Source organism: Paramisgurnus dabryanus, chromosome 22, assembly GCF_030506205.2.
Source record: "Paramisgurnus dabryanus chromosome 22, PD_genome_1.1, whole genome shotgun sequence".
NCBI lineage: Eukaryota > Metazoa > Chordata > Actinopteri > Cypriniformes > Cobitidae > Paramisgurnus > Paramisgurnus dabryanus.
Window position 1 is genome coordinate 5871542 of NC_133358.1, and position 25410 is coordinate 5896951.

A 25410-nucleotide genomic window follows, 5' to 3' on the forward strand; every position below is an offset into this window, starting at 1 on the left:
GCAGTAAGTGCCATGCTTGCAGTAAGTGCCTTGGGATCCTGAGGTCTTGGGTTCGAATCCCATGTGCAGTGGTATTTTGTTTTAACTTTTTTTCTCACTTAAGTTTTGTGATTCTCATACTATACATTGTATTTCGGTTATTTGTGCTCTTCGTTGTCATTTCTGCACTTTCGGTAATTGTTGGATGTCAATTCTTATAGCTCTAAAGCTCTTTTATATAGCTTGGACACACCAACTTAGTGTTTTAACTCTTTCACCGCCAGCATTTTTCATGGTTTTCATAAAAGTTTAATGCCTTCCAGAAAATGCTCCTTTTTAAATATATAAACATACAATATATGAAATAAAAGAACAGACCCTCTGCTTTCAAACAAAAAAAAATCAGTTTCATCCTACCTTCATGTGTTCTGTTTTTATCACCTCTCAAATATGTGTAGGTTTCATCAAAAACACCAAATTTGGAGCAAAAAGCTGAGATAATTCAATTCTTGTGAAGGACTTTTGATAGAGATCAGATGCAGAGCGATCTTTAAAACATACACGGACATACAGCTGTTTGCCATAGGGCAATACTTCCGGTTTTTATAAGTTGCGGAAGAGGAGAGGGGTGGAGGGTCTGTGTTTATATAAACAAACAATAACATCAAGATCCACGCGTCTACACACCTGACTCTCTCACTTAGCCCATACTATCTCCCTTGATAATTTCTCACGCTTATCAGCTGTGTTTATATTTTATGCAAAACTTGCATATAAGGACCAATTGGAAAGGATTTTAGCAGCATGAACACCAGACAGGCCTTTCACAAAGTGAAAACACGTACTGGAACCACTTGGAAAGCCAGCATTTCTACACATGCTGATCTCAACTCGTTCACCAAAAACCTGAACATTTTTTTTTGCCAGGTTTGATACGGAGGTGCAAGACTGGTAAAGGCCCCTGGCCCAAATGTGATCACTGGTAGGCTACTTAAGAACTGTGCCTTGGGGCTCCCTCCTGTTCTTTATTCGCTGTTCAAAGAGTCACTAAACACAGCAACTGTCCCCACTTTCTGAAAAACAGCCACCATTGTCCCTGTTCCCAAAAAACAACGACCCTCTGATCTGAATCATTACAGTCCATGCAGATATCTTGGCGTGATTTTGGATAACAAATTGATATTTGACCACTACATCACAGACATTCATAGACACTGTAATTAAAGACTATTTGTCATCCCCAAACTTAGGACTCTCTCATTCAAACCACATCTCTTCTTTTGTACAGAGGTATTATCAAACCCATCCTTCTGTATTGTGCCACTTGCTCTTTCACTATGCTTTCTCTCACCAACAGAAATAAGCTACTTAAAATCACCAACACTTCCTAAAAAATTATTGATCTCCCTACTTCCAACTTGTCAATTCTTTTTGACACTCCTATCATTCGTAGAGAAAACATCATAATACAAAATCCCAGCCACCCTCTCAACTCATGTTTTACTCTTCTCCATTCAGGCCATAGGTACAGACTGCTTCCCTATAAAAAACTTGCAGCTATAAGAACACTGAATTCATTGAATGTATTTTTAGTCTATTTAACAATGTTTACAGTAGATCCATTGTTTACATTATAAAATCTAATGTAAACAAAGGAGAATATATAAAAAATTCTCATATATATTATTCTAAATCATTTGACCTAATCATATACCGTATATTGTTTGTAAAGATTATATGTTCTTGGACAGTAGAATAAACACATGAAACACTTATGTATCAGTCAGCTCATAAAACATTTGTAAGCTTATTAAAAAATTCTAAGAATTTAAAGGGGCAATGGCATGAAAATGTTAGCATTGCCACTTTGTAAGTGTGAGCAAAAAATAGGTCATTGAAATTTGGCCCTCTTTATGTTGTCATAAGAAGCTCTTATTATCCTAATTCTGCCCCCTTAATATGCACTATCCAACCACAGCACTGCCATTTAGTGTAGAGAGAAAGAGAGAGAGAAAATAATTGACAGCACCATCATTGCGATCAGTGTTTGCACTTCATACGCTCACTTGCATTTTAAAGGACAAACCCAAAACAACACATTATTGCTCACACCTACAAAGTGGAAATGCTAACATTTTCATGCCATGGGCCCTTTAAAAAATAGAGAAAAAATTTGAAAATATGTAAAATAATTCATATAATGGAATCTGTTACAATAAAAAAGTTATTTTACTCTGATTAAAGGTGGAAAAGAGGATGTTTGTTTTATACATTTTTGCAATATTACTTGAAACTGTCATTACTAAATGATAAAAGACTATTTATTAGGTGCACTGAAAATAATAATATTAATATACGTCATCTGGGCACAAGATAAGGCCTTAAAAACATCAGCCAATTGCTCTTGCGGTCATCGCAATCATCATTGGCCCTCTGGCTTGTCAATCACTGCCATTATGATCCTTGTGAGATACGTGCGCGCTCCAGTTACTTTACACAGGCGACGCATGCGCATAACGCATGAAACTCTGTCTTAAGTTTCGGTTTGTTTTCATTGTCGATCCTGCTTTCCTCCTCGAATTTGCACCATGGAAGAGAAAAACCCCGAAGTAGGACGCAAAAGAAAGACTTTTTTAAAGCCGCTGGGAATAGGAGAAAATTGTCAGAAGAACGTAACTTAATGTAACCAGAGTCGTTAATGGAGAAACATTTCAACGCTGGAGAGCAATGAATGAACAGAGAGGTGTCAAGACAGACGCGCAGTTCGCAAAAAAATCTTCACGCAAACCAAGTAAACAAGCTTCAGCTGGTTCAAAATGCTGCTGCAAAAAGGAATTTTGCAGTTAACTCTGGCGATTGCAATAGGAAATTAAAATTATAAATAAATGGAAAATATGCTAAAGTAATTGGATATCATGAAAAAGTCTGGATCCATACCTTTACATACATTTGGAAAGCACCTCAACATATGTAGTTATTAAACAACGTATATATTGCACAATTACATACATCCAGCATGCATTATGTCAGGGGTTTTCGTGACTCGCCAGGGTCAAAATATAACTGTCAAACCGGTGTTTGAGTTGAACAAAAGTTCATGAACTCGTTCATATTTTGGGCGAACGTGAACTGAACGTACTGTATTACTGCCTGATGAACGTTACTGTGAACTAGGGCTGCATGTTTTCAAGTTTTTAATTAACTGTTAACCGACACCCTTAGCGGTTAATGCTCGGTTAACCATATTATGTGCGCCGCAACCCAGAGATACAGACACACGAGAAAGGGGTAGTTAATTTTTAACACCTTTAATAACTGGTTGGACCACATTTAAAACTAAATTAATTTATAGAAATAAAACGCAGCGGTAAAGACAGAGCAGTTTAAGTATGTCACTGACTTTTGCGTTCGCGGGGATGGTAGGCTGGGCGAAGGTACTCGCAGGCTCCACGGCCGCCTCTCTATGATGCCCGGGTGTTGGCTGGGTTTGTCGCGATAGTCGGTTAAACGGTGATTACCGGTGCTTCAGCCTCTCACCGGTTAGATCACTTGCCCACCCTGACACTGTCTTTCACCATCGTTTTGATATTTTCTTGTAATTAAATCATCTAGTTTCGTTAGAGAGAGCAAACACTAACAACAACTGAATGTGTCTGCTGCCTGAATTCAGCGGAGCTGAACGCGCGTCACGTCACAGAGCAGCAGGTGTCAGATTTCATTTATTTCTGTCAGAGTTTGCGAGGCGAGCTGAATGACCAGACGATATCAGAAGCCGCGTGCTTACTCGTTTTTGTTATAATGTACATATATGATGTTTAATATAAGCGAGATCGTTTTGTTGTATTTTTTATCAAGAAAAAAATAAACCCATCATTCAAGCAGCGCTTTATGGAGGAGTAGCCGGTTGCACTGCTTGGAACTGGCGAGTTCTGAGAGAATTACCTGCGCACATTGACTCAAGCACTTAATTAAACCAGCTGTTGCACTCGCATTGCACGCAAATTCATACGCTATTTAACGCAGCTTACGCAAGCGCTGCATTTAAACAGTTGCGTAATTCAAAAGTGAAAGTAAAATGCGCACGTCTGCATGCATTAACCGGTGGGAAAATTCTGTCACCGCAGCAACCCTAGGTTGTACATGAAGTATATAAGCACTGCATTGCAATACTTGCATTTTGCCCCGTCATTCTCGATTTTAAAGTGCTCCCACGCTGTGCTTTTCTTTGCCCGCTTCATATTAGAAAACTGGTCATGACTACTTCTTGTGGAAAATGTTTCACTCGGTTAACATTTTTTAACGGTTAATTGGTTAACGATGAACACCCCTACTGTGAACTCGTTCATTCTGGGGCCTGTGAACGGCACGCTCTCTCAGTTTAATGTCTTAATTTAAATATTTCTCCTGTCTCAGTGGCAACTGAGAAAATGATGACCATTCAAAAACATGACTGGGGTTCTAACTGTACAAACCTTTATGCAAATGGGTGAAGTGTCCCATAGGCTGCTAACGCATATTCTGGATCTTCAAATAGACTCTGACTAAGCTTACGCTATTTAACGTGCACGTGCGGTGTGCAATACCTGCGAGTTGTCCTACACGCGACGCCTTGTAGCGCTTCTCGCCCGGTGTGCGACCCCCTTAAAGCACCCGGCTAGCCTTTCAACTAGGTATGTGCAAGCAAATACAAAAATTAAAAGACAGTCAATGCTAATGCAAACCCTGGTTGGATAAGGATTTAAAGTTGGATATGAAGATGAAATCTGACGCATTTAGCTTCAGTGTTAAAACTGATCAAATAATTGCTGTATGTGGTTCTATATGGGCTATGATGGCAATAATTTTTTTTAAATAATATGAGGAAAAGAACTATAAATTAGTTCATTTTTGGAACTGTGAACTAGTTCAAAATTTTTACATTTTTAAATTTGTGAACTGTGAACTGAACTAGTTCATGTAGAAAGTGAACTTTCCCAACACTGCTCATGGGGACCTCAAAATGTCCCCACAAAGTCACAAAAATACTGGTATTCCTATCTTTGGTGATAATTACCAGGTACACACAAACATTCACACATACTGTAGTCTGGTTATTCACAGGAGGGACAACTGCATTCTAAAACCAAACTTAAACCTGTACATTTTCAGTTGTGCTATTGACAACAATTAACACTGTGGGATTACCCAAATGTGCTCTAAACACAACACATCTAAGTTGTGTTTTCCACTTCCGCTGCAATAAACATGATCTGTGTAATTGATCGGTCACACTAATGGACTTGTACGAGGATCTAAATGTATTAATTGAGGGAGAGCACCAGTGCATTTACTGTCATTATACATTCATATATATTATACTCCCCGGATGTATTTATCTATATGAATTAAGGTTGATAAATCAAAATTAATCTTTTATTTTTAATGGACATTCCTTTTTGTAATGTGTATGATTCATCAGAATGTTACAAATGATACAGATGTTACAAATGATCTGCCTTCACAATATAAAGCGCTGGTGCTAAATGCCAAAAAGTAAAATAACAAACAAAAGATCGACCCATATAGTTTACAGTGTTTGTATTTAGTGTTTTTTAGTGGATATTTAACAGCTCGGCGTAGATCCTAAGCAGAAATATAATTTGACCTTTACTGGCACAGAGCACTGATAGCTGCCTGCTGCTCCGGGGTTGTGTGTACTTGCAGTGTGTATGTTCACTACTCACTATATGGGTTAAATGCATTAGTCACATTCCAATTATGGTGTACCATACATTGGAAATTATGTTGCTTTCACTTACCAATGATCCAGAGGATAAGAAGGTAGTCAATCAGTTCTAAAGCAGGACCCATGGTATTCTTTTTATCCTCATTGTAGACCAGTGAGTACAAGTTTAGAAGCAGCAGAAAGGTAAAGTAGGAGGCGCTATGGATGATGAATTTGACAAACGGTGTGTGGATGACATGGCCAACACGAGATCGAGGTCCCAGCAGGTAGCAGACGGACAACAGCGGCCACAGCAGCGCCACGCTCAAAACAGACAGGATCTTTAAGCATGTGTGCTTGCGTCGATAGCTTGCCATCTCTCCAAACCACACTGTGTTCAGAAACTGCTGACAGTTGGATTGGGCCACAAACTATAAAGGAAAACACATAAAACAAATAACAACACATGAAACAAACTGTTTTCAAAGTATTTAAACTTGTTTAAATCACATTCCCTTTTATTACGCTGTGTTCTATATGTAATGCCATAATATCAACAGTATTGGCTTCAGATATCGGTATTGGCCATTAAAGAAACATCCGTATTTACCTCCTTTTGGTTGTATTTGATGGCCAGTTTGAGTCGACTGAGGTTCATGCGCTCCTCAAGCAGCCCTCTTTTGTTGATGTGGTCCTCACTGGACGTGTGGTTTAGTATGACCTCCAGCTCACGAGAGTTACGGGCCTGAGCCAACAGGTCTGTGGCAAACATCTTGCACTGTTTAGCAAGCTCTTCATAATCATTCCTTTAATACAAACAGAATTACAAGCGGAATAATCATTAAAAGACAACTTATCTTTCTGTAAAACAAGCATTAAAAAAGGTATCCTATTCTATCTCAGGCTGAGGGCAGGGAAACATCTTGAACTGGTGGTTATCAAGTCTTATAAAAATAGTAATTGTTTAACATGGAGTACTTTGTAGTATTTTATAACATAGAAAAGGTACGTGGGCCTGTTTCTGTTAGCTGTACAGTATACATGGTCCAAAATTAACATTTTGGCGCTCTTCTGGGTATTTTGTGTTTTAGTGCAAAAATAAAAAAATCTTAATTTCAGGAACTATTTCATAACATTATAAGAATACAGTAATAATGTTTTGAGAAAAAAAGTCAAAACTATGAGAAGAAAGCATTATGAGATTAAATTTAGCTGAAATTCCTGTGAGACTTTTATCCAGGGGTGTCAAACATGCGGCCCGCGGGCCGGATGCGGCCCGCAAAGGTGTCCAATCCGGCCCGCATGATGATTTATACAGTTTTATTAAATATGAAATACATATTTTAAAAACCCTTTCAGGCGGGTGTCTAGTTCGTTTTTAATATGAGAGACTTGCGGAAACCAGCAAAACGCGGAACAGACTAAACACGGTGCCCAAAAATCTTGCCGTTTCATTGTTACCGCTCCCCTAAAGATCCACTGATTCCAGTAATCCACTTTGTGTTTTCCCGCCCGCTCCGCAGCATCTCTGTGTCCACTCTCTGCCTGGAGAGCGAAGACGACAGTTTCCAAAGTTCGTTGCATTAACAGGTAGATTCATTACATTATATCAGTTGTTAAACCGCAGAATTCGTAATTTGGAAGTTTGTTATGTAATTCTTCCGGTAATGATTTGCTGTCGATGTTCTAAAAGTGCTAACAACTTAGCAAGCAAACGACAAAATATCCACATTCTTAGTATTAACGTTACAATGCTTGTCTAAGGGATTTAATGTTCCCGATCAGATCTAAGTTAATATAAACACTAAATTTGCTGTTGTTGGCACACTTTTTTAGACAAAAAATAAAAAAACACGAATGCCTTCACAAAATAACGACAGAGAACGGAAAGGGAGGCTGCTAAAGGCAGTTCAACATTACAAACATGGATTCAAAGCTCCATCAAGCCAGCAGGTAAATCATATTGAATATTTAGCAGATTGTCACACTTTAATTCTTGTTATTATATTTCCCATTATAATCACATGTCTAAGTTGATGCTAGTAATATAACACATAATATTTATAATACTTTGTTAAAACCATAATAATAGTACCACCCCAATAGTGCCATTTTTGGTTTGGGCCACTGCCCCATCTAGCATTTTCATTTTCTAAATGACTGTTCTCATTACAAATATATTCCAAAGAAAAGTGAATGGTTTATAAATAATTTTGGCATTAAGGCAAAATAAGTTAAATTAAAGCTTTTCAACCTATAAGGCCAGTGGATTTTGTACAGATTTAAATTTGTGTGTTTAATATGTACAGTATGAGTGTGACCTTATGAAATGTAGTTTTCACAGAGCTGTGTGTTTCTCTAGTTTTCTTGCTAAACAAATTAATTAATTGGTTTGTTTAGTTAATTTTAACACAATTATCAGCACACTAAGGTTTAAAAAAAATTATCCGGCCCGCACTTCGTGGCATTATTTACCATCTGGCCCTCAGCCTAAAATGAGTTTGACACCCCTGCTTTTATCCATCACTAACTCATTACCGAAACTCCACTTCCACCAGGCTTAGCTCTTTCAGGTCAGCACTGAGCTCAAAAGCTCTGAGAATGGGGTCTTCTTCTGTAAGCATGATCAAAGATGGGCTGGCAAGGCACCGGTAGATATCTAGACGAAACCTGCATGACACATAAATGAATAAATATAAAACCTGCCTTGCACATGATCCTTTACTTAAATTAACCAGATGGTTAGAAAACACTTTATTACAGTATAGGATTTAAATACTGGTCAGTGTATGATTAATATATTTTAACCTTAAGCTGCACTGACTGCAAAGGCTCAGAAGGGGGCTCCTTGGAGTGCTTTCAACACCAAGGATAGGTCCCAAGAGGGAGGACAAGGTGGATTTAACCTCCTTGTCCCCTTAAGAAACCTGACAACCAGGTTGTGCATACCTACTAATGGCGCTTTTCCATTGCATAGTACCCCACGGTTTAGTTTAGTTTGGGTCGGGTCAGCTCACCTCACTTTGGCGTGGTTAGCTTTTCCATCGAGTTTAGTATCACTTCGCATTGGGAGGGATTATAGGCGTGTCGTTATATTTACGCTGCGTACTGCTGTGACATCATACACGTGAGAGCGTTGTTGTACATTCCCATACATTCATTTATTTCTCAGTCTGCCACAAAATTAAAATTGGCCACCACAAATAGATGTTTGCACATCGCGTTTATAACTACCTCTGTCTCACATGACAGTTTCTGTTCAAACACCCGACCCGTGGCGTCAGTCGACGGCGCTCCGCTGAGCCTCATTCAAGTTGCATTTAAGCATATATAATGCGGACGTGCACGTCGCGAATGTGCCGCCACAAACTGCAAGTCTGGAAAAAACTGTTATGGTGTCCCGGATTCTCAACCTGCGGATGTTTTTCATCGATAAATGGGTGTTTGGAAACTTATAGCAGAACACAGATAACAACATGTTTGCTTGAGACAGTGCAAGCTAGCAGTAAGCTAAAGCTAATATTTACATTATAGCGATGACGTGACGATTCTCTCAGACCAATCAGTGATCTACAGTGTTTTCGCGTCACGTTTGGTATCAGCTCGGGTCGCTTGGAACCCCAACCGAGGTGGTACGAAAAAAAGTATCGGGTACTACGTACTGCACCCAATGGAAAGCTCCCAAAAGTAAGCTGACCCGACCCAAACTAAACTAAACCGTGGGGTACTATGCAATGGAAAAGCGCCATAACTAACCTGCAGACATGGTGGGCAGAAATCACAGCAAACATAATCTTTGGGGGTTGGGGGAGACAGCCTTCACAACATTCACCTTGCTGACCGAACATTTCCGGGGTCTTCTCAACAAGAAAAACAACACTTGACAAACAGGTTCCACTTCAGAGCGTAAGCATGTCTTGTAGACAGTGCTCAATCTGCAGTGATACTGTGCACCATAGATATGTATAAAGGCTAGATGTCTCGTCCGCGCTGCTGGCCAATTGAGTGGAACGTCCGCATTTTGGCGGCCATCTTACAACAGGGCGCTCGCTCACTCGTAGCATTGAGTTTTAATGATGCAGGTACTTTTAAATGACCATAACTTGCTTAATTTTTTACCGATTTTCAAACGGTTTGGTTTGTTATAAACGTCAAAGATGTAACTATGACACTGCATACCTATACTAAAAATAAATAAAAAATTCATTAAACATGTTAAAGCATCCAGAATTATAGCCACGTTAATAGCGTTTGTAAAAAACCAAACCGTTTGAAAATCGGTAGAAAATTGAGCAAGTTATGGTCATTTAAAAGTACCTGCACCATTAAACTCAATGCTACGAGTGAGCGAGCGCCCTGTGGTAAGATGGCCGCCAGGTGATGCTGTTAGGGACTCGGCGGTAAGACATCTAGCCTTTATACATATCTATGCTGTGCACTACCTGCTGGGGTAGGCCAATTAGAACTTCCATGTTCTATCCAGGAACCAAACATGGAGTTTCCGGATGCAGGTGCCATAAAGTGCCTCGTCTCTGAGAAAGCAGGCCTTTCCTCATAGTAATCTGCAAGTGAGGTGCCATTGCCAGGTCCAGATGGGCCAGTAGGGACCTGGTTCTCGTCCTCTCTTAATTTGCAGTGTTTGTGCGAGAAAGCTCACTGGAGAAAATGCATATTCGCGCAGGCACAAAGCCAGCTCTGTGTCAGTGAGTCTGTGCCGAGTGCTCCCTCGGTCAAGGAATAAACTATCTGGACCATCTTGTCTGGGAGTGCTGCTTGTGAGAGCTTTGTGGCCCCATAATTTAGCACGCCAAAGATGTGAATGGCTCGAAGTGACCTCAGATGCTTCTGACTCAACAAAAAGCGATGGCGGGCGAGATGCAACATTTGTAAGGGGCGTATACCACCTTGTTGGATGATGTTCACAATGGTGCCCATGTTGTCTGTGCGGATTAGCACGTCCTTTCCCCGTGACAGCCATATCAGGCGGTTCTGTGCAAGACGTACTGCCAACAACTCGAGGCAATTGACATGCCAATATAACTAGGGGACCGGTCCAGATATGTGCATCTTTCAGGTTGATAACTGCAAACCAATCTTGGGGACGGAGCATTCAAAAATGCAAGATCCAAAATTGGTCATAACCCACCTCTTTTCTAGGGGTTCTAAATATCAGCTGGAGGAACTGGCTCTATTGTGTCTTTGGCCAGTAGGACCACGATCTCTGCATGCAAGACAGGCATCTACAACTTTCACAGCAGTTAAGCAGATTCCCCTGAACTAAGTTTCTCGCTTCCTGGCTAGGGGCCCGACATGGAGGTTCCTGCACACACAGCATTTTGAATGGAAGCCTGTAATGAGCTCAATTCAAGACATAAAGGTCAAAGATATGCTGCAACCTTCCTTAAGCAGAACCAAGTCTACCAGGTAGCCTACGCATAGTAATGTATCTTAGTCAGTACCCTTTACCATACAATAGACAACCTCTTCAACACCTCTTCTGTAACGATTGGTAAACTTGCTAGCATTGCATTTCCGGCATGTTTTTCTGCACTGACAAGTTCGGTGAAAAGCATGGAGAACATAAACATTAATTTAGAGATCAAGCAATTAATTTAATAGTTGCATTTATGTTTTTATAAATTTCCACTAAAAAATACAGTTTCTTAACATCAATCAGCTCCAACTACAACATGATTTGCTCAGTTTCAATTACCATTGTTTGTCATTGCCTTAACTCAAAACAGTGGTGAAGAAACTTATCACAGTGGAACATAGAAACTGCCAACAAGCGATTTGCGGTATAATGGCAGGGCAACACAGGCAGAAAGTAGAAGTATGAATCTTCCTAAAGTGCTTAGAGGAGGGAAAAGGAGTCCATTCCAGCCCAGTAATTGGGCGGCCCAGGTAAGCATGGCTGCTGTCTCAGCTTTAGCCTCAGACTGCATTGCCGCACTTAAGCTGAACAAGCATGGAAAGGATGTGTTTTGGATTAGATACAAACTGTGGTGGACCAACCTCAGGACATTTGCAATTTTAGCTGTGAGAAGCAACCAAGGGCCTTTTCTGTGCAATGGAACAGCCGCAAGGGTAAAAGTAAATAAACCTCGGAGCAGGTGAATGTGCACAGCTCGTCTTTAAAGTAGAAATCTAAATGAATGGTGCACGCACTCTTCACTATATACCGGGAAATATTGGGCATAACTTGCCATGCAAACTCTCCAATTTTCATTGGCACGTTTTCAAATGTAATTGGTCCCCCAAGGTCAAATCCCTACACCGACACAAAGTTAAGTGAGTGACAGAAAGGGAACCTAGGGTATTTACTGGTCCATGTCCAAAACATTGTCAAAAAACTAAGGTAATTATAAGTCAAATAAGACAATAAACATTTATTAAAAGATATGGTCAGAAAAAATGGTTGCCTTGAGTGACGAAGACTGTCCTTCTTGTTCTTTGCATTGCAGAGGGTGCACTCGCAACCAACAGCGTGGGGTCTGGGAAGCGAGATGTCCTGCTTTAATAGCATGGTCAGAATCTCATAATTGTTCCTGTGGGCTGCAAGAATGACTGGAGCAACATCCATGGTAGTTGAATACTCTGGGTTCTGGATGCGCTGCATCAATTTCTAGAAACAAAAAGATCTGATTTAGTAACATGAACTCAGTTTCAAGGATAACTAATATCTTATTCAACATGCAGTCTTTCTTTAAAGTCCACCTGTAGTTTTATCATTTAAAACTCCTCTTTGACCATCATGATGGCATGTGTAAAAGTTTTTCCTGTCGCAGTAATTTCTTCATGCTATTAAATACTGTAAAATTGTAAAATGATCCAATAAACAATGTACATAAATATAGAAGTAGGGGGCATATATAGACCTGTTTACCAGGGTTTGGCTGTTCCTAACAAATTTTGTCAGCTTCTGGAGTTTGTTTCTGCTGGTAGATGGTTAGCAGATTGTTGCCAAGTACCAACGTATCAAATACAATCATTTATATCTCTTATTCTAAAGTTTAGGTGTAGTAGAAAATTATAAATAACTATTTTGAACCTAAGGCTGTACATTCCTACATGACTATTATATAGTAGGTGGAAATGGTGAAATAAGTAATATGTAGTACAAGAAGTAATATAGGTACAAAGAAATGTATTCCTTGTGGATATAATGTACTTGTTTGACAACACTAAACTATGGAGGAAAAATGTCAAAGAGACTAACCGCCATGGAAGGCTTTGAAGAACGTCTAGGCCGATGGTTCAGCAGGATATCAACAGCTCCTACAACTTCTGCATCAATAGCCACTAATAATGCATCTGTGGCCTGCTCAAACACATGCACACACACACACACACACACACACACACACACACACACACACACACACACACACACACACACACACACACACATCTCAGATAAACAAACTCGTTTCATCCAATGTTATGTAATACTTGAAAAACATAAGCGTATGCTTACCTGGCAGCCATGGTCTAAGAGCAACTGCAAAATGTCTAGATTCTCATTTTCAATTACAATGGTGACAGCATCTCTCCCCAGCACATCAACACAGTTAATGTTTAATTCACCTTGTCGTTTCTCCTCAAGAAGCTTCTTTACCATATAATAATCACCTGAAAAATACCATCAGGCATTAATACATCAGTCCAGTCAAAGTCTTCCTGTAACCCAGTTGGCAGCATTACAGCAATGCAAGGGTTTGATTCCCAGGGATACAAAAACTGATAAAATGAACAGCTTGAATGCATTGTATGTCTGCTAAATGTGTAAATGTATACAATTCACCTTAATAGGTTATCACTGAGAAAACACAGCAGTCAGGGATCTGTGATGGAAAAACTGAGCCCTTAAAGGAGAGATATTCCTCTCTGAGCCATGTTTGAAATGACTTTATATGGTAAGAAAGGCTCCTAACTGACTCCTGTCTGCACAATGTAACCATTGGAAAGTACAATTCATTATTTCAGTGTTACTATGAATGTAGTTTAACAAAATACAGCAACGCTGAAGGGACCTGAATTCATAGCTGATTTAAAGTTATTGCAAATATGATTTAGGTTCAAATTAAATAAAGTCTAGTGTTATTTGTTTGCAGATGCCTCAAGTTATTATGCTGTATAATGCAATAAATTAAATGTGCTATATAATAAACCAAACAAACAATTCTTATTTTTTATGCAGTTCACTTTAAAAGTCCTCTTTCAATATTCCATACAGACTCTCTAATAGCAAGCTGTATATTTGACTATTGAAATATAATCTAACAGATGCACTATTTTCAAATGTTTCTGTCACTATTTTAACAATACTGAAAGTTGTTCAATTTTAAAGTTAAAGTCTAAAATCTATCTTTTTCAAAAGGCTACTTCTTGAATACCATATTTTTCAAGATCAGATTTTTAAATACTTGTTATTATACTAAACTAAACATTAAGATTCAACTAAAACATAAAACTAAACATATAGCATTATTGCTAGCAGACATACAACAGTAATGTGACACATGAGCTCACCCTTCTCGCAGGCCAACAGAAAGAGCTTCTCATCCAAAGTGGTCTCCTCCTTCACCTCTCTGACGTCCTTTAACGCCAGATATTTATCCGGAGAGGACGAGTCCGTGCCCTGATAAAGAGCAGCCATTATAACAGAGAGAGAATACGGCAAAGCACTGATGTGCATCCCACTGAACAAAGCCTTACACCTTTATACGCATGAAACCACCTAAATCCAAGTACGAATACAATCGCCGATCAATCCTGATGTAAAGGAGGTTAAGCTCTATGATGAGGCCTCGACTATAAATGATAGAGGTTGATTCCGTTATCATGCGGATGACATCCGGGAATCGAAAGCGCAAAGTATTATTCAGCATTGATTGATAGCGATAATCCACATTAATGCGCATGTATAAATGTAATCCTAAGGTTGTTAATAACCAAATCCCGGCCAAACGAAAACATACGTAAGAGCAGACAGGAGCATCGCGATGTCCTGTGTTGCGCTGGTGCTGATGAGGCTGAGTGAGAACGCGCATGCGCGCTTACCACCGATGAGCATCTTGTTACATAAGCGATGGATGTCTGCACATATAACGTAATATTTGAAGACATTAAACTATACATTTAGGCAACACACCAAGGATAAGAGTATTAAAAAGGTTAAATGTAAAGTAACAATACTTAAACAGTATGGCACATATGGCGACATTTTAAACTGAGTAGACTTTGGTGAAATAGGGTGGACATCAATGCCTACTCTCAAATTACATAATTTTACAATATAATAGGCCTATGGTTAAATGGATTGCAATGCGTTATTTGATTCTTACATCGAATAATTTTCGGATCACCAAAACTGTGGGGGGGGGGGGATGAGAACAAATTAAGAAATTATAACCATATAAAAATAGAACAAATAAAGTAAGGTCTAACAATAGTATCTACAGAAATACAAATAAATGAATTATAACACTGTCTTCTTCATTGTATAAATTAAATATAACAAATCTTTTTAAAGCTACAGAAGTAATTTTCAATTTGTCTTCTCTTGTTTAATTAATATAATGATTTATATTAGAAAGATTTCTTAAGGGGCACTCAGGTACTGCCACTTTAAGACGGATCCATACGGGAAATATGCACGGATCCATATACTGACACACATCTGGTTTCTTTCTGAACTGTTTGCATTTACTTTAAGACATAACGCACTGTTGTTTTTATGACAATACGGGAACGACTGTAATATTTCGAGGTAATTTTGTGTTTGCATGATTTTTGAAACGCGCGTCTCCGAGCATGCGCTTATTGTGCGTCCATGTCGTCTGTGCGCACAAAAAAACAGTTCACTTTAACAGTTCACTTCTTGCGCTCAAATTGTTTTAACATTACCAAGTTTTAGAAACTTTCTATAAATAGTTATTTATTTCAGAATAATGCGTATTTGAGCGATAAGTATTAAAGAGAGAAAATTTATTTTCATTTATTTGTGATTTCTATTGCTTTCCCATGTTGTGGTGGTGTAGTCTACGTGATACGCAGGTATAAGCCGTATACCCACTGGAAATGGTCAAGGATTTCCGTATACCCACTAAAAATAGCGCGAGGATGCGTAACAGCATGGTTTTGTGACATTTTAAAACTTTTAGTCATAATATAGATGTGAAGCACTGACCATTAGCATGCTACACTTGCCACTTTAGCGGGTTGAAATACATATTAGGCTATATACTTCCTGGCGAACTGCGCGATCCGATCGGCGTATGAATTTCTATGAAATCAAATTCCTATAGTGACGCGAAAGTGACTGCGGAGCAGACTGGTGTGGCGCCACAGGCGAGTGACAGTAAAGCACCGCGAGAGCGACTCCAGATATCACATGGAGAAATCTGCTTTGAATCGCTCTCGCGGTACTTTGATATCACCAAGAGGTCTGCTTAGCGCCAAATGAAGTCGAACCTGCAGTGTAGCTGCTCACGCGACACTGAGAAGTGAACGAGTGAAGCAGTGCTGAAACATAAAATCCATAGAGCTTACAACGCACATGTGAGTACAACATTTAAATCATCAGTCCAGTTTATTACTTTATCTGGAGGTAAGGCTCCAAATGCAATAAAATAAGCCCGTGATAATATCCTGATGGTTTTTAGCTGCCTTCAGTTGCTCTGCATGTTTGCTTGTGCTTCACAGTGTTAAAACTTCCCTTCTATGTGTTCATTTATATATCTACGTTCAAGATGTATATGATCTTAAAGTTCTGTGAGGAAATTCATGTCTGCGTTGATGTTCAGTTCAGACTTGCAAATATTAGGCTAGATGGTCTTGTAATAATAATTATGTATAAGCCTATTTTCATTTTTAGACAATGCTTATATTATATGCAAAAAATAAGCTTTAATATCAATGACTATGCAAATTATAGTTAATTCATGGTCATCTTAAATGTGTATTAATTAAAAACATTTACACCATTAAATTACACATGGTAATGTTATCAATAGTTGTCAGATAATATCTATTGAAAGAGTGAATATTTTTTCTCCTTCAATGCATGTGTTTGCCACGGATTGAAGATTGTAAACAGTTTATTTAATTTTAATTAACAGTTAAGTAACTTTTGTTCCTGAGTTAGATGTTGATTAACACTAAACCAGTCTAAAAATCAGTCCAGTTTCCCCAGCTGTAAACCCATTGGCTCTAAAGTCTTTTTTTTCTTATAATAAACTGACATGTTGATAACACATTCAGTTTATGTGTTCATGAGTACACTTTCAGAATGCTCTAAGTTACATGAATATCTTTACTGTATGCATCTGTGAGTGTGGTGGTGCTTATGAGGTGTCACGCTAGGACGAGTGAGCATAAGGGTGAGAGGGAAAAATCACAGTATACTCACTACAAAAATCTAGACTACACCACTGGTTGTGAGGGTAGCATCGCCACTGGTGTGAAATAATAGCTTGAGAGAAAAAAAAACTAAACCTAAAAAATTGCTAAAGATTCTTTCTTACCGTCAACGAGGTGAATATAATCCACACGCAAAGACATTAACTCCTCAGTCAATTCCTTCAGAAAACAGCGTGAGGCGCACTTGAGAGTTTACTGTACATTTATTTCAGACAGAAATCTTTTGGATTCGTTTATTACTAAAATTGCTATAAATAACGAGACAGTATCTCTTTGTGACAGCTCGGCGCGAAAATTTTAAATTCATTGAGTTTTTTAATTTTAATAAATACCAGGGGACCCCCTAATTTATATTTTTGTGCTTTATAGGGCTAGGGGGGCCCTCCAGGCTTATAGGAAGTCCGGGACAACCACAACTTACATCAATTTAAACACTGATGGTTTTAGGCAACTACAAATTAAACCTAAAAACATGGTAAATGTAATTAAAGTTTTGTTACAGTATAGTTTAACTTAGTTTTTTTGTAACTATAATAAAACTGTTGTTAATTTGTAAGGGTGTGTTTTTATTTCTTTATTTAATAGATATTAAAACCCTTTTTGAGTACTATCTCTTCTGGTTGAGGTATGTTATGCCGAAATAAATCAACTAGATGTCAGTAGTGTCAATCAACCGCACTTGTCACAACACTTCTTAGATGGATGTCAGAAACAAAGAAATTACTCCTGCCATGTAAACTGTTGTGGTGAAATTGTAAACATTTTTTTTTTACATATACTGTACCACTGTAAGAACCCTAACTTTACAAAATTATGTTACTTGTTGCCATGAAAAAACTTTAGTAGCCTATGTTTTTAATTTTTCAAAAACGTGCTCAACCAAACATTTGAGTAAACGTAGAAAAGCTAACCTAATGTTTTCAGATCATCAATTTCTGTAGACTATTTGCTGGAAAATATACATTTCTGATCATTCACAGCTATGAATATGAAGTTTTAATATGGTTTGGTGTGTCTCCCCTGTTATTCAGGAGTAATTTAATTGTCATTTGTAAACATTTTAAGCCAATTTTGGTATAAATAAATAAACTGTACAAGGTCAGTTTACCGTCTTTAAATAAATGCCAATATTCTACTTATGTGCATTGTTGTGTTAAATGTACTGGTGATATTACTAAAATGCATGTCATGTAATGTGATGGCTGTAGGTGAGATCTGTATTTTTATTGATTATTATTCGGTCACTTTGTTACACCTTGCTATACTGCAGTGATATTCACATACAGTTGGGCAAGAATTGTGTAGAATGCCCTACACAGGACACTAGGTGGTGTTGTGAGTTTTGGTTAAGGTCACAGATGACTCCTTTCTTCTTTACCTCGGGGTACCAAGGAATTTCACATTTTATGTAAATGAAAACTCAACAAAATTAGAAAATGTTAATGAGTATTTCATCTAACATATCTGAAGGATTTTGTGAGATTCTGGTAATTTTTGTAGAGGTCTTAAAACGGTCAGATAAAATGGTCTACAAATGGTCCCTAGTTGTCACGGGGGCAGTAAGTACACCTTTAGATTTTTCATATTAGTTCCTCAGAGGTACATATTGGTTCCAAATGTATAGAGATTTGTTCCTACTGTAAATAGTAGGATACTGCCTTAGTGACAGATAGGGACCATTTTTAACCTAATTGAAAAAAAAAACAAAAATACACCAAACTTCCCCCTAAGAAAATAAACACAAACAAGGTTAAATTGCAGGATACCCTTAAGCTCCTAAACCAGGCAGAGATTTGATTAAAGTACTTTATAAATAAGGTATGCCATTTACAAGATCTTGTATCGGCAGGAGAAGAAATCTCACTGAAAAAGAAAATCATTCAATTTACTCAATTTTTTAAGATAAGTGGTTGCAATCAATTTATTTAAGCTACATTTAAACAACAACAAAAATAGAAAAATAAATTTAAACAAAAAACTTTTGTTTAAATGTAGCTTAAATAAATTGATTGCAACCACTTTTGTTCCATGTGCCTAAAGGCCATTGTCAGAGTGAGCTCTTTAAAACTGAACATTAGCACAGCAACCAATCTCTGCACAGACAATTAGAACAAAATATTGTATCATCAACACAAGGAAGAAACAGCTGTAATAAAATAGAAATGTATTAAAAAAATATACAACAACAACAATACTAAGATTATCCATACTAAAAGAGTATTTTAGAGTTAATCATTTGTCTTCTGGGAAATTTCGCTTCTGAAGGACATTACTAAATTAATAAATCATCTTTAAACAAAGAATCATTAACATCAATCACCCTATTTAAAAGTTTGCATATATGATATGAACATTTGTGACGGATTATTGTGTCACACACTTTGGTGCAGATGATGTTTTGCGTAAATTATTTTGTAATAAATCAAATATTTGCTTTAATTTTACATGTGTCAAGAAGGACAGATATATGAGAGCAACATGTCAATCTCATTGCTGATGACTACACTGGCTGGATGAATGTCTTCAGTTGTGTAGTGACATGAAGTCATCTGCCAGACATCGAAGTAGACCACTCCCTTAACATCACTGAACATCTCTCTCATAACTGTGTTTAACTGCATCCTGTGCCAGTCATTTCCTAATTCATTCTGTAACATAACAAACTATAGTCACACAAAAGTGCTAGAACTAAGCAAAGGGAAAGTGTTTAGGCCCTTTGACAGTCATGTAGTGTACTTTACCTTTGTGAATCCGGTGTTTCCAGACTTGATAATGACAGTAGTCTTTGGTGCACGCTTAAATAGCGCAATCACAGCTTGACGAATTCTGGCCACTTTATGTACATAAAACGTTACTGGGTGAACAACCAGGTGGGCAAATATTGTGAAGACAACAACAACATGAGGACCACCTGTTATAGAATCAATTTCATTGCTGATATAATGCAGGTCAGCTGCTGGCATTTTACGAAACTGCAGAGGCAAACCATGTGGCCTCCAGTGAATAATGATATTATTTTTTAACTCCACAGCCATCAAGGGGCCATTCTGGGAATCAACGTGAAGATTAATTTTTGTCAGACCTAAATAAGTAAAGTTAGTCAAATTAAATATTTGCTTTTCTTAATTCTGTAACATATGGCAATTGTATTATTTCTGGTATCGAGGCATACAAAACATAACTATATACAATGTTTTTGGTTAAAGTGTCTTGTTCATATAGTACAGTAGTTCTCATTCTAGGATCACAGTTTAAAAAAATAAACCAGCAACCCTTAAACCAGCAAAACTGTATCAATTATTTTATTCCTCTCTGCCCTGTTTTTATCTAAAATGCATTTTCTGTAAAGCTGCTTTGCCACAATGAAAAAATATAAAAGAGAAATGAATTTGTATTTATTAAATAAACTGAATCGTACTGAATAATAAGAGTAATGCCATTAAATGACTTGCCTGGCAATTTTTTTTGAAAAAACTCAAACCATTGCCTTGTGGTAGAGTCTCCCATCAAGTAAATCATCTTGTTTTTAAGGCAATTTATCATTTCTGGTGGACTAAAACTGTGAGTGTTACACACAAAGGACTTCCAGACATCTTTCAAATAAAACCCTGCAGGAACTGGTGTAGTCAAACCAGATCTGCATTTTTCTGTTGTGCCTAAAAAAGAGAAACAACATTTTATTTAAGGATGCATGTACTAATTATGTGACCCTGCCTGTAAAAACCAGGCTGAAGTCTCAAAATCTAATTCTTAGATAAAAGCATTAAAGTTTGATTTCACTCATGGACTTTACTCAATTTTAAGGACACTTAGGTTCCCTTTCGAAGAGCTCGAGCTGCGTCGCCATAGCAACGCTTTGGGGAAAGCCTCGGCATGACTGATCTGAAGCACGTGTAAAACAAACAATGATGAGATAATTGGATACTGACCGTGATGCCATGCGAACCAGGGGTATAAGAAGGCATCCCATACAAACACACTCGCTTTTAGTGCCTCAGCAAGTGACTGCGTATATGAAGTTTAAGTTGTGCGTACCTCCCTGTCGGCGTTACATCATGGATACACACAGCCTCTGTGTTAAATGTCTTGGAGCGCAGCATGCACAGTTTGGTCTTGAAGGATTTAACTGTGTGCATTGTGAACAGCTTCCCATGCACGTGTTGCGTTCTCGCCTTGCACTCTTCGAGAAGGGTGCTCAGGCTCTTGCCCCCCACGGCTCTGGTCCCGCTTCTGTTGAGACAGAACGGCGACTGCACTCGTGGGGGTCGCAAATGGATCTCACCAAGGAGATGGAGTCGGTTTCTCTCCCCTCCTCAGCGATATCTCTTCCCCCCTCTGGTGTGGCAGGAGCTGTTCCTCCTGCCTCCAAGGTAGTCCAAAGCTATATCTGTCCTCTCAGGAGGTGGACGTGCTAAGCGTTGATGCAGGAGATATCGGAGACTTTGACGGTCTCCCCCGCATATGATGAGCTGGTGGAGGCGGTAGTCTTAGCCTCAGACGTCACGCCCACAGATTGTTGGCTCAACGTCTGATGTTTTTCGTACACTTTTCTGGAAACCCTGTGGGAATGTCGAAGTCGTCTTTGATTGGTTGAAATAAACTAGATTTCTATGAGACGCCAGTGTCGCAATTAGTTTCGGTCACTGGAAAACAAAGCTCTGACATTCCATTGAGGAAGAGAATCAGTCGTGTTCACGTGGATAATAATGACCAGTTATCATGATCAGCTAAACAATGGATTCTCAAAAACATATAAAGTTCGGTGCCCCCTGCGCATAATGATGCCAGCGCTACTGCACGTAGCGCGGCAGGGCAGAAAGCAACTTGTTCCTGCCATTCAGTTTTAATGTCACCCACCTCAGTTTTCCCGTGTGCTGCCTACAGCAGTGCGACCCAAGCAGGCTCTAATTTTAGAACAAGAATTAAACTCACTCTTGTGCAAGGGGGCTGTAGAGATTATTCCTCCACACGAGAGAGACACAGGGATCTACAGCAACTATTGTATTGTCCCAAAGAAGGACGGCCGGTAACATCCCATTCTGGATGTCAGAGAATAAAACTGCTCAGTTATGCGGTTAAATTTCAAAATGTTGACACTAAAGCACATTGTCACACAAATAAGGTCGGGTGACTGGTTTGTCAACATAGATGCGTATTTCCACATTTCCATCCTTCCCCAACACAGGAAATTCCTGAGGTTTCTGTATCAGGGCACAGCATACCAATATTGGGTTCTTCCTTTCGGCCTGGGGTTATCACCTCGCACATTCACGAAATGTGTGGATGCAGCCTTAACCCCCCTGTGCATGAAAGGCATTTGCATATTGAATTATATAGATGACTGGCTTATTCTGGCGGAGTCAGAACAGATGGCAGTTCAGCATCAAGATGTTGTTCTTGCTCGTATGAGAGATTTGGGGTTGCGGCTGAATACCTAAAACAGTGTGCTTTCTCCTGTTCACAGTTGTCTCCTGCGTGCTCAGGTGATGTGGAAAAAGCCAGTGTTTTTGTCCCAAGGTCCTGTGCTGGGAGTGCGTTGTCGGCATGTTACACTAACAACAGACGCGCCTCTCACATGGAAATGAGGCCGGTATGGTTTGGACTCAGGCATTTCCTTTCAGACCTGAGGGGCCATCATGATCTTGTCCGGACAGACAACACATCTGAGGTCTCTTAGGGTGTTTTCACATATAGTTCATTTTAAAAGAACCAAACCCAGTTCACTTAAAGTGAACCAGAAAAGGAACTAGCCGAATATGACCTCAGTCCTTTTAGTGTTCACAATATAGTGGACTCAAAAGAGGACCCAGTTCTTTTTTTGGTCCTCTTCAGAACTGAAGTGATCTCAGACCCTTTCTTGTTCACTTCACAACTTCATAAGAACTCAGACCCCAGCTTTCTGTGCAGCAGTTTATTTTGATACAATGTCGAAACGACACTCGAAGTGGACCGGGACCTCATTGGTTTCACATCTCAAAAATAAATCGAACCACAAAAGAACCCAAAAGCGAACCGTACTCAGACCACCTCCAGACGTGGTCTGAGTTCGGTTCACTTTTGGGTCCTTTTAGGGGGGTCTGAGATCACTTGGTATGTTCACATATACACCCTGAACTGCTCCGAGAGCGTTTGGAGGGCTCAAACGAACTAGGTGTGAAAACACCCTTACATAAATCACCAAGGAGGTTTACGGTCGCGGAAACTTTACAAGCTGGTGCGACAAATTTTCATTTGGACACAGAGAGTTAGATCTTTTTGCATCCCAGGACACCACACATTGCCCGCTCTGGTTCTCCCTGAGGCATCCGGCTCCACTGGATGCCATGGTGCAGTCACATTGATCCCGGGAGTTCTGGAGGGAGTTCGCCAGGACAGGGTCCGGCTCTTGTTAGTAGCCCCATTTTGGCCAGCCCGTGTATGGTTCTCGGACCTCATGTCCGAGTTGTGAAGCAGTTGGTGAAGCAGTTATCAACAGGAGTCAAACAGAAACGTGTAAGTGTATTTGATTTTAGACTTGTGAAGTTTTAGCGCAGTGTCGTTGCTAAGAAACGCTCTCTTGTTTACCTTTGTCTCACGTGCTGCAATCGGCGTTTGTTCTCGCGTGTCCTCGCGTGCTTTAGTGTATTACAGTAAATACAGTAGTAGTTTCGGCCATTAACTTGTTGTTGATTGTTTTCGGGCGTGGCCAACACCAGGAGAGTATTTAAACAGCAGTAAACAGTTCAGTCTTCAGGTGAAGCAGTTATCAACAGGAGTCAAACAGAAACGTGTAAGTGTATTTGATTTTAGACTTGTGAAGTTTTAGCGCAGTGTCGTTGCTAAGAAACGCTCTCTTGTTTACCTTTGTCTCACGTGCTGCAATCGGCGTTTGTTCTCGCGTGTCCTCGCGTGCTTTAGTGTATTACAGTAAATACAGTAGTAGTTTCGGCCATTAACTTGTTGTTGATTGTTTTCGGGCGTGGCCAACGCCAGGAGAGTATTTAAACAGCAGTAAACAGTTCAGTCTTCAGGTGAAGCAGTTATCAACAGGAGTCAAACAGAAACGTGTAAGTGTATTTGATTTTAGACTTGTGAAGTTTTAGCGCAGTGTCGTTGCTAAGAAACGCTCTCTTGTTTACCTTTGTCTCACGTGCTGCAATCGGCGTTTGTTCTCGCGTGTCCTCGCGTGCTTTAGTGTATTACAGTAAATACAGTAGTAGTTTCGGCCATTAACTTGTTGTTGATTGTTTTCGGGCGTGGCCTGCTGAGTTTCAGCCCACATTTGAAGCACTTATTAAAGCAGGCAGTCCACCGCGGCAGCGGTCGTGTGCAGCCCTCGTCGTGTGAAGACCGAAGAGTGTAAAGACCATCGACTCTACCTGCGCGCCTCCACCGAGCAGAGACACCGACTGGGCACTTAAGTATTGCACTTTTTGTACTAACTTTTTCTATTTATCTATATAGCACTCTTTTTCCTCTCTTGTACATTTCCTATTCTTATAATTTTACTATGTGCTTTCAAATCTCTACTGTCATTACAACTCGTAAATCTGTTGTATCACGTCGCCGTGGGAGAAATATTAATAACCTCCGCACTCTCCCACCTTCCACTATTGCCTCACTCTCTCTTCCCATTGGCTTATGGAACTGCCAATCTGCTGTCAACAAAGCAGATTTCATTACTGCCATTGCCTCACATTCTGGCCTTTCTGTTTTAGCACTTACTGAGACATGGATTAAACCAGAGGACACTGCCACTCCGGCTGCCCTCTCCAACAACTACACTTTCTCACACAGTCCTCGCACAACAGGAAGGGGTGGAGGAACTGGTCTGCTCATCCCAAAGGACTGGAAATTCCAACAGCAAACCCCCTCATGTGACAGCAACTCTTTCGAATCGCATATTGTTACTATCATCCACCCTACTAAAATGCATTTTTTAGTTATCTATCGCCCCCCAGGTCAACTTGGACACTTCTTGGAGGAGTTAGACGTACTTCTGTCTTCATTCCCTGAGGATGGTACTCCTTTAGTAGTACTTGGTGACTTCAATATCCACCTGGAGAAACCACAGGCAGCTGACTTCAACACCCTGACTGCGTCGTTTGACCTCAAGCGAGTCCCTACTTCACCAACACACAAGTCTGGTAATCTTTTAGATCTTATCTACACACGCTGTTGTTCCACCTACCACACCCAGGTCACCCCACTTCACACATCTGATCACTTCCTAATTACTCTCGACCTCGACCTGACTCCCCCTGTCGCTACATACGATCCCCCATTGGTCACGTTCAGGCGCAACCTGCGCACGCTCTCTCCCT

The 25410-nt window shown here is 39.5% G+C and overlaps 1 protein-coding gene across 5 annotated transcripts in view; it reads right to left on the minus strand.

Annotated features, from left to right (window-relative positions):
• trpc1 (transient receptor potential cation channel, subfamily C, member 1) overlaps nucleotides 1-25410 on the minus strand; it is a 204226-nt gene that overhangs the window by 36987 nt on the left and 141829 nt on the right. For 3 of the 5 annotated variants that reach the window (XM_065294676.2, XM_073813193.1, XM_065294675.2), the window contains exons 4-10: nucleotides 14216-14324; nucleotides 13161-13315; nucleotides 12903-13004; nucleotides 12106-12308; nucleotides 8222-8353; nucleotides 6294-6489; nucleotides 5778-6114 (exon numbers count right to left, since the gene is read on the minus strand). In XM_065294676.2, the coding sequence (XP_065150748.1) occupies nucleotides 5778-6114; nucleotides 6294-6489; nucleotides 8222-8353; nucleotides 12106-12308; nucleotides 12903-13004; nucleotides 13161-13315; nucleotides 14216-14324 (1234 nt within the window). Of the gene's footprint in view, nucleotides 1-5777; nucleotides 6115-6293; nucleotides 6490-8221; nucleotides 8354-12105; nucleotides 12309-12902; nucleotides 13005-13160; nucleotides 13316-14215; nucleotides 14325-19110; nucleotides 19756-19848; nucleotides 20190-20559; nucleotides 20764-25410 lie in introns of those variants that run through there. The other 2 variants (XM_073813194.1, XM_065294678.2) reach the window with 1 other exon arrangement.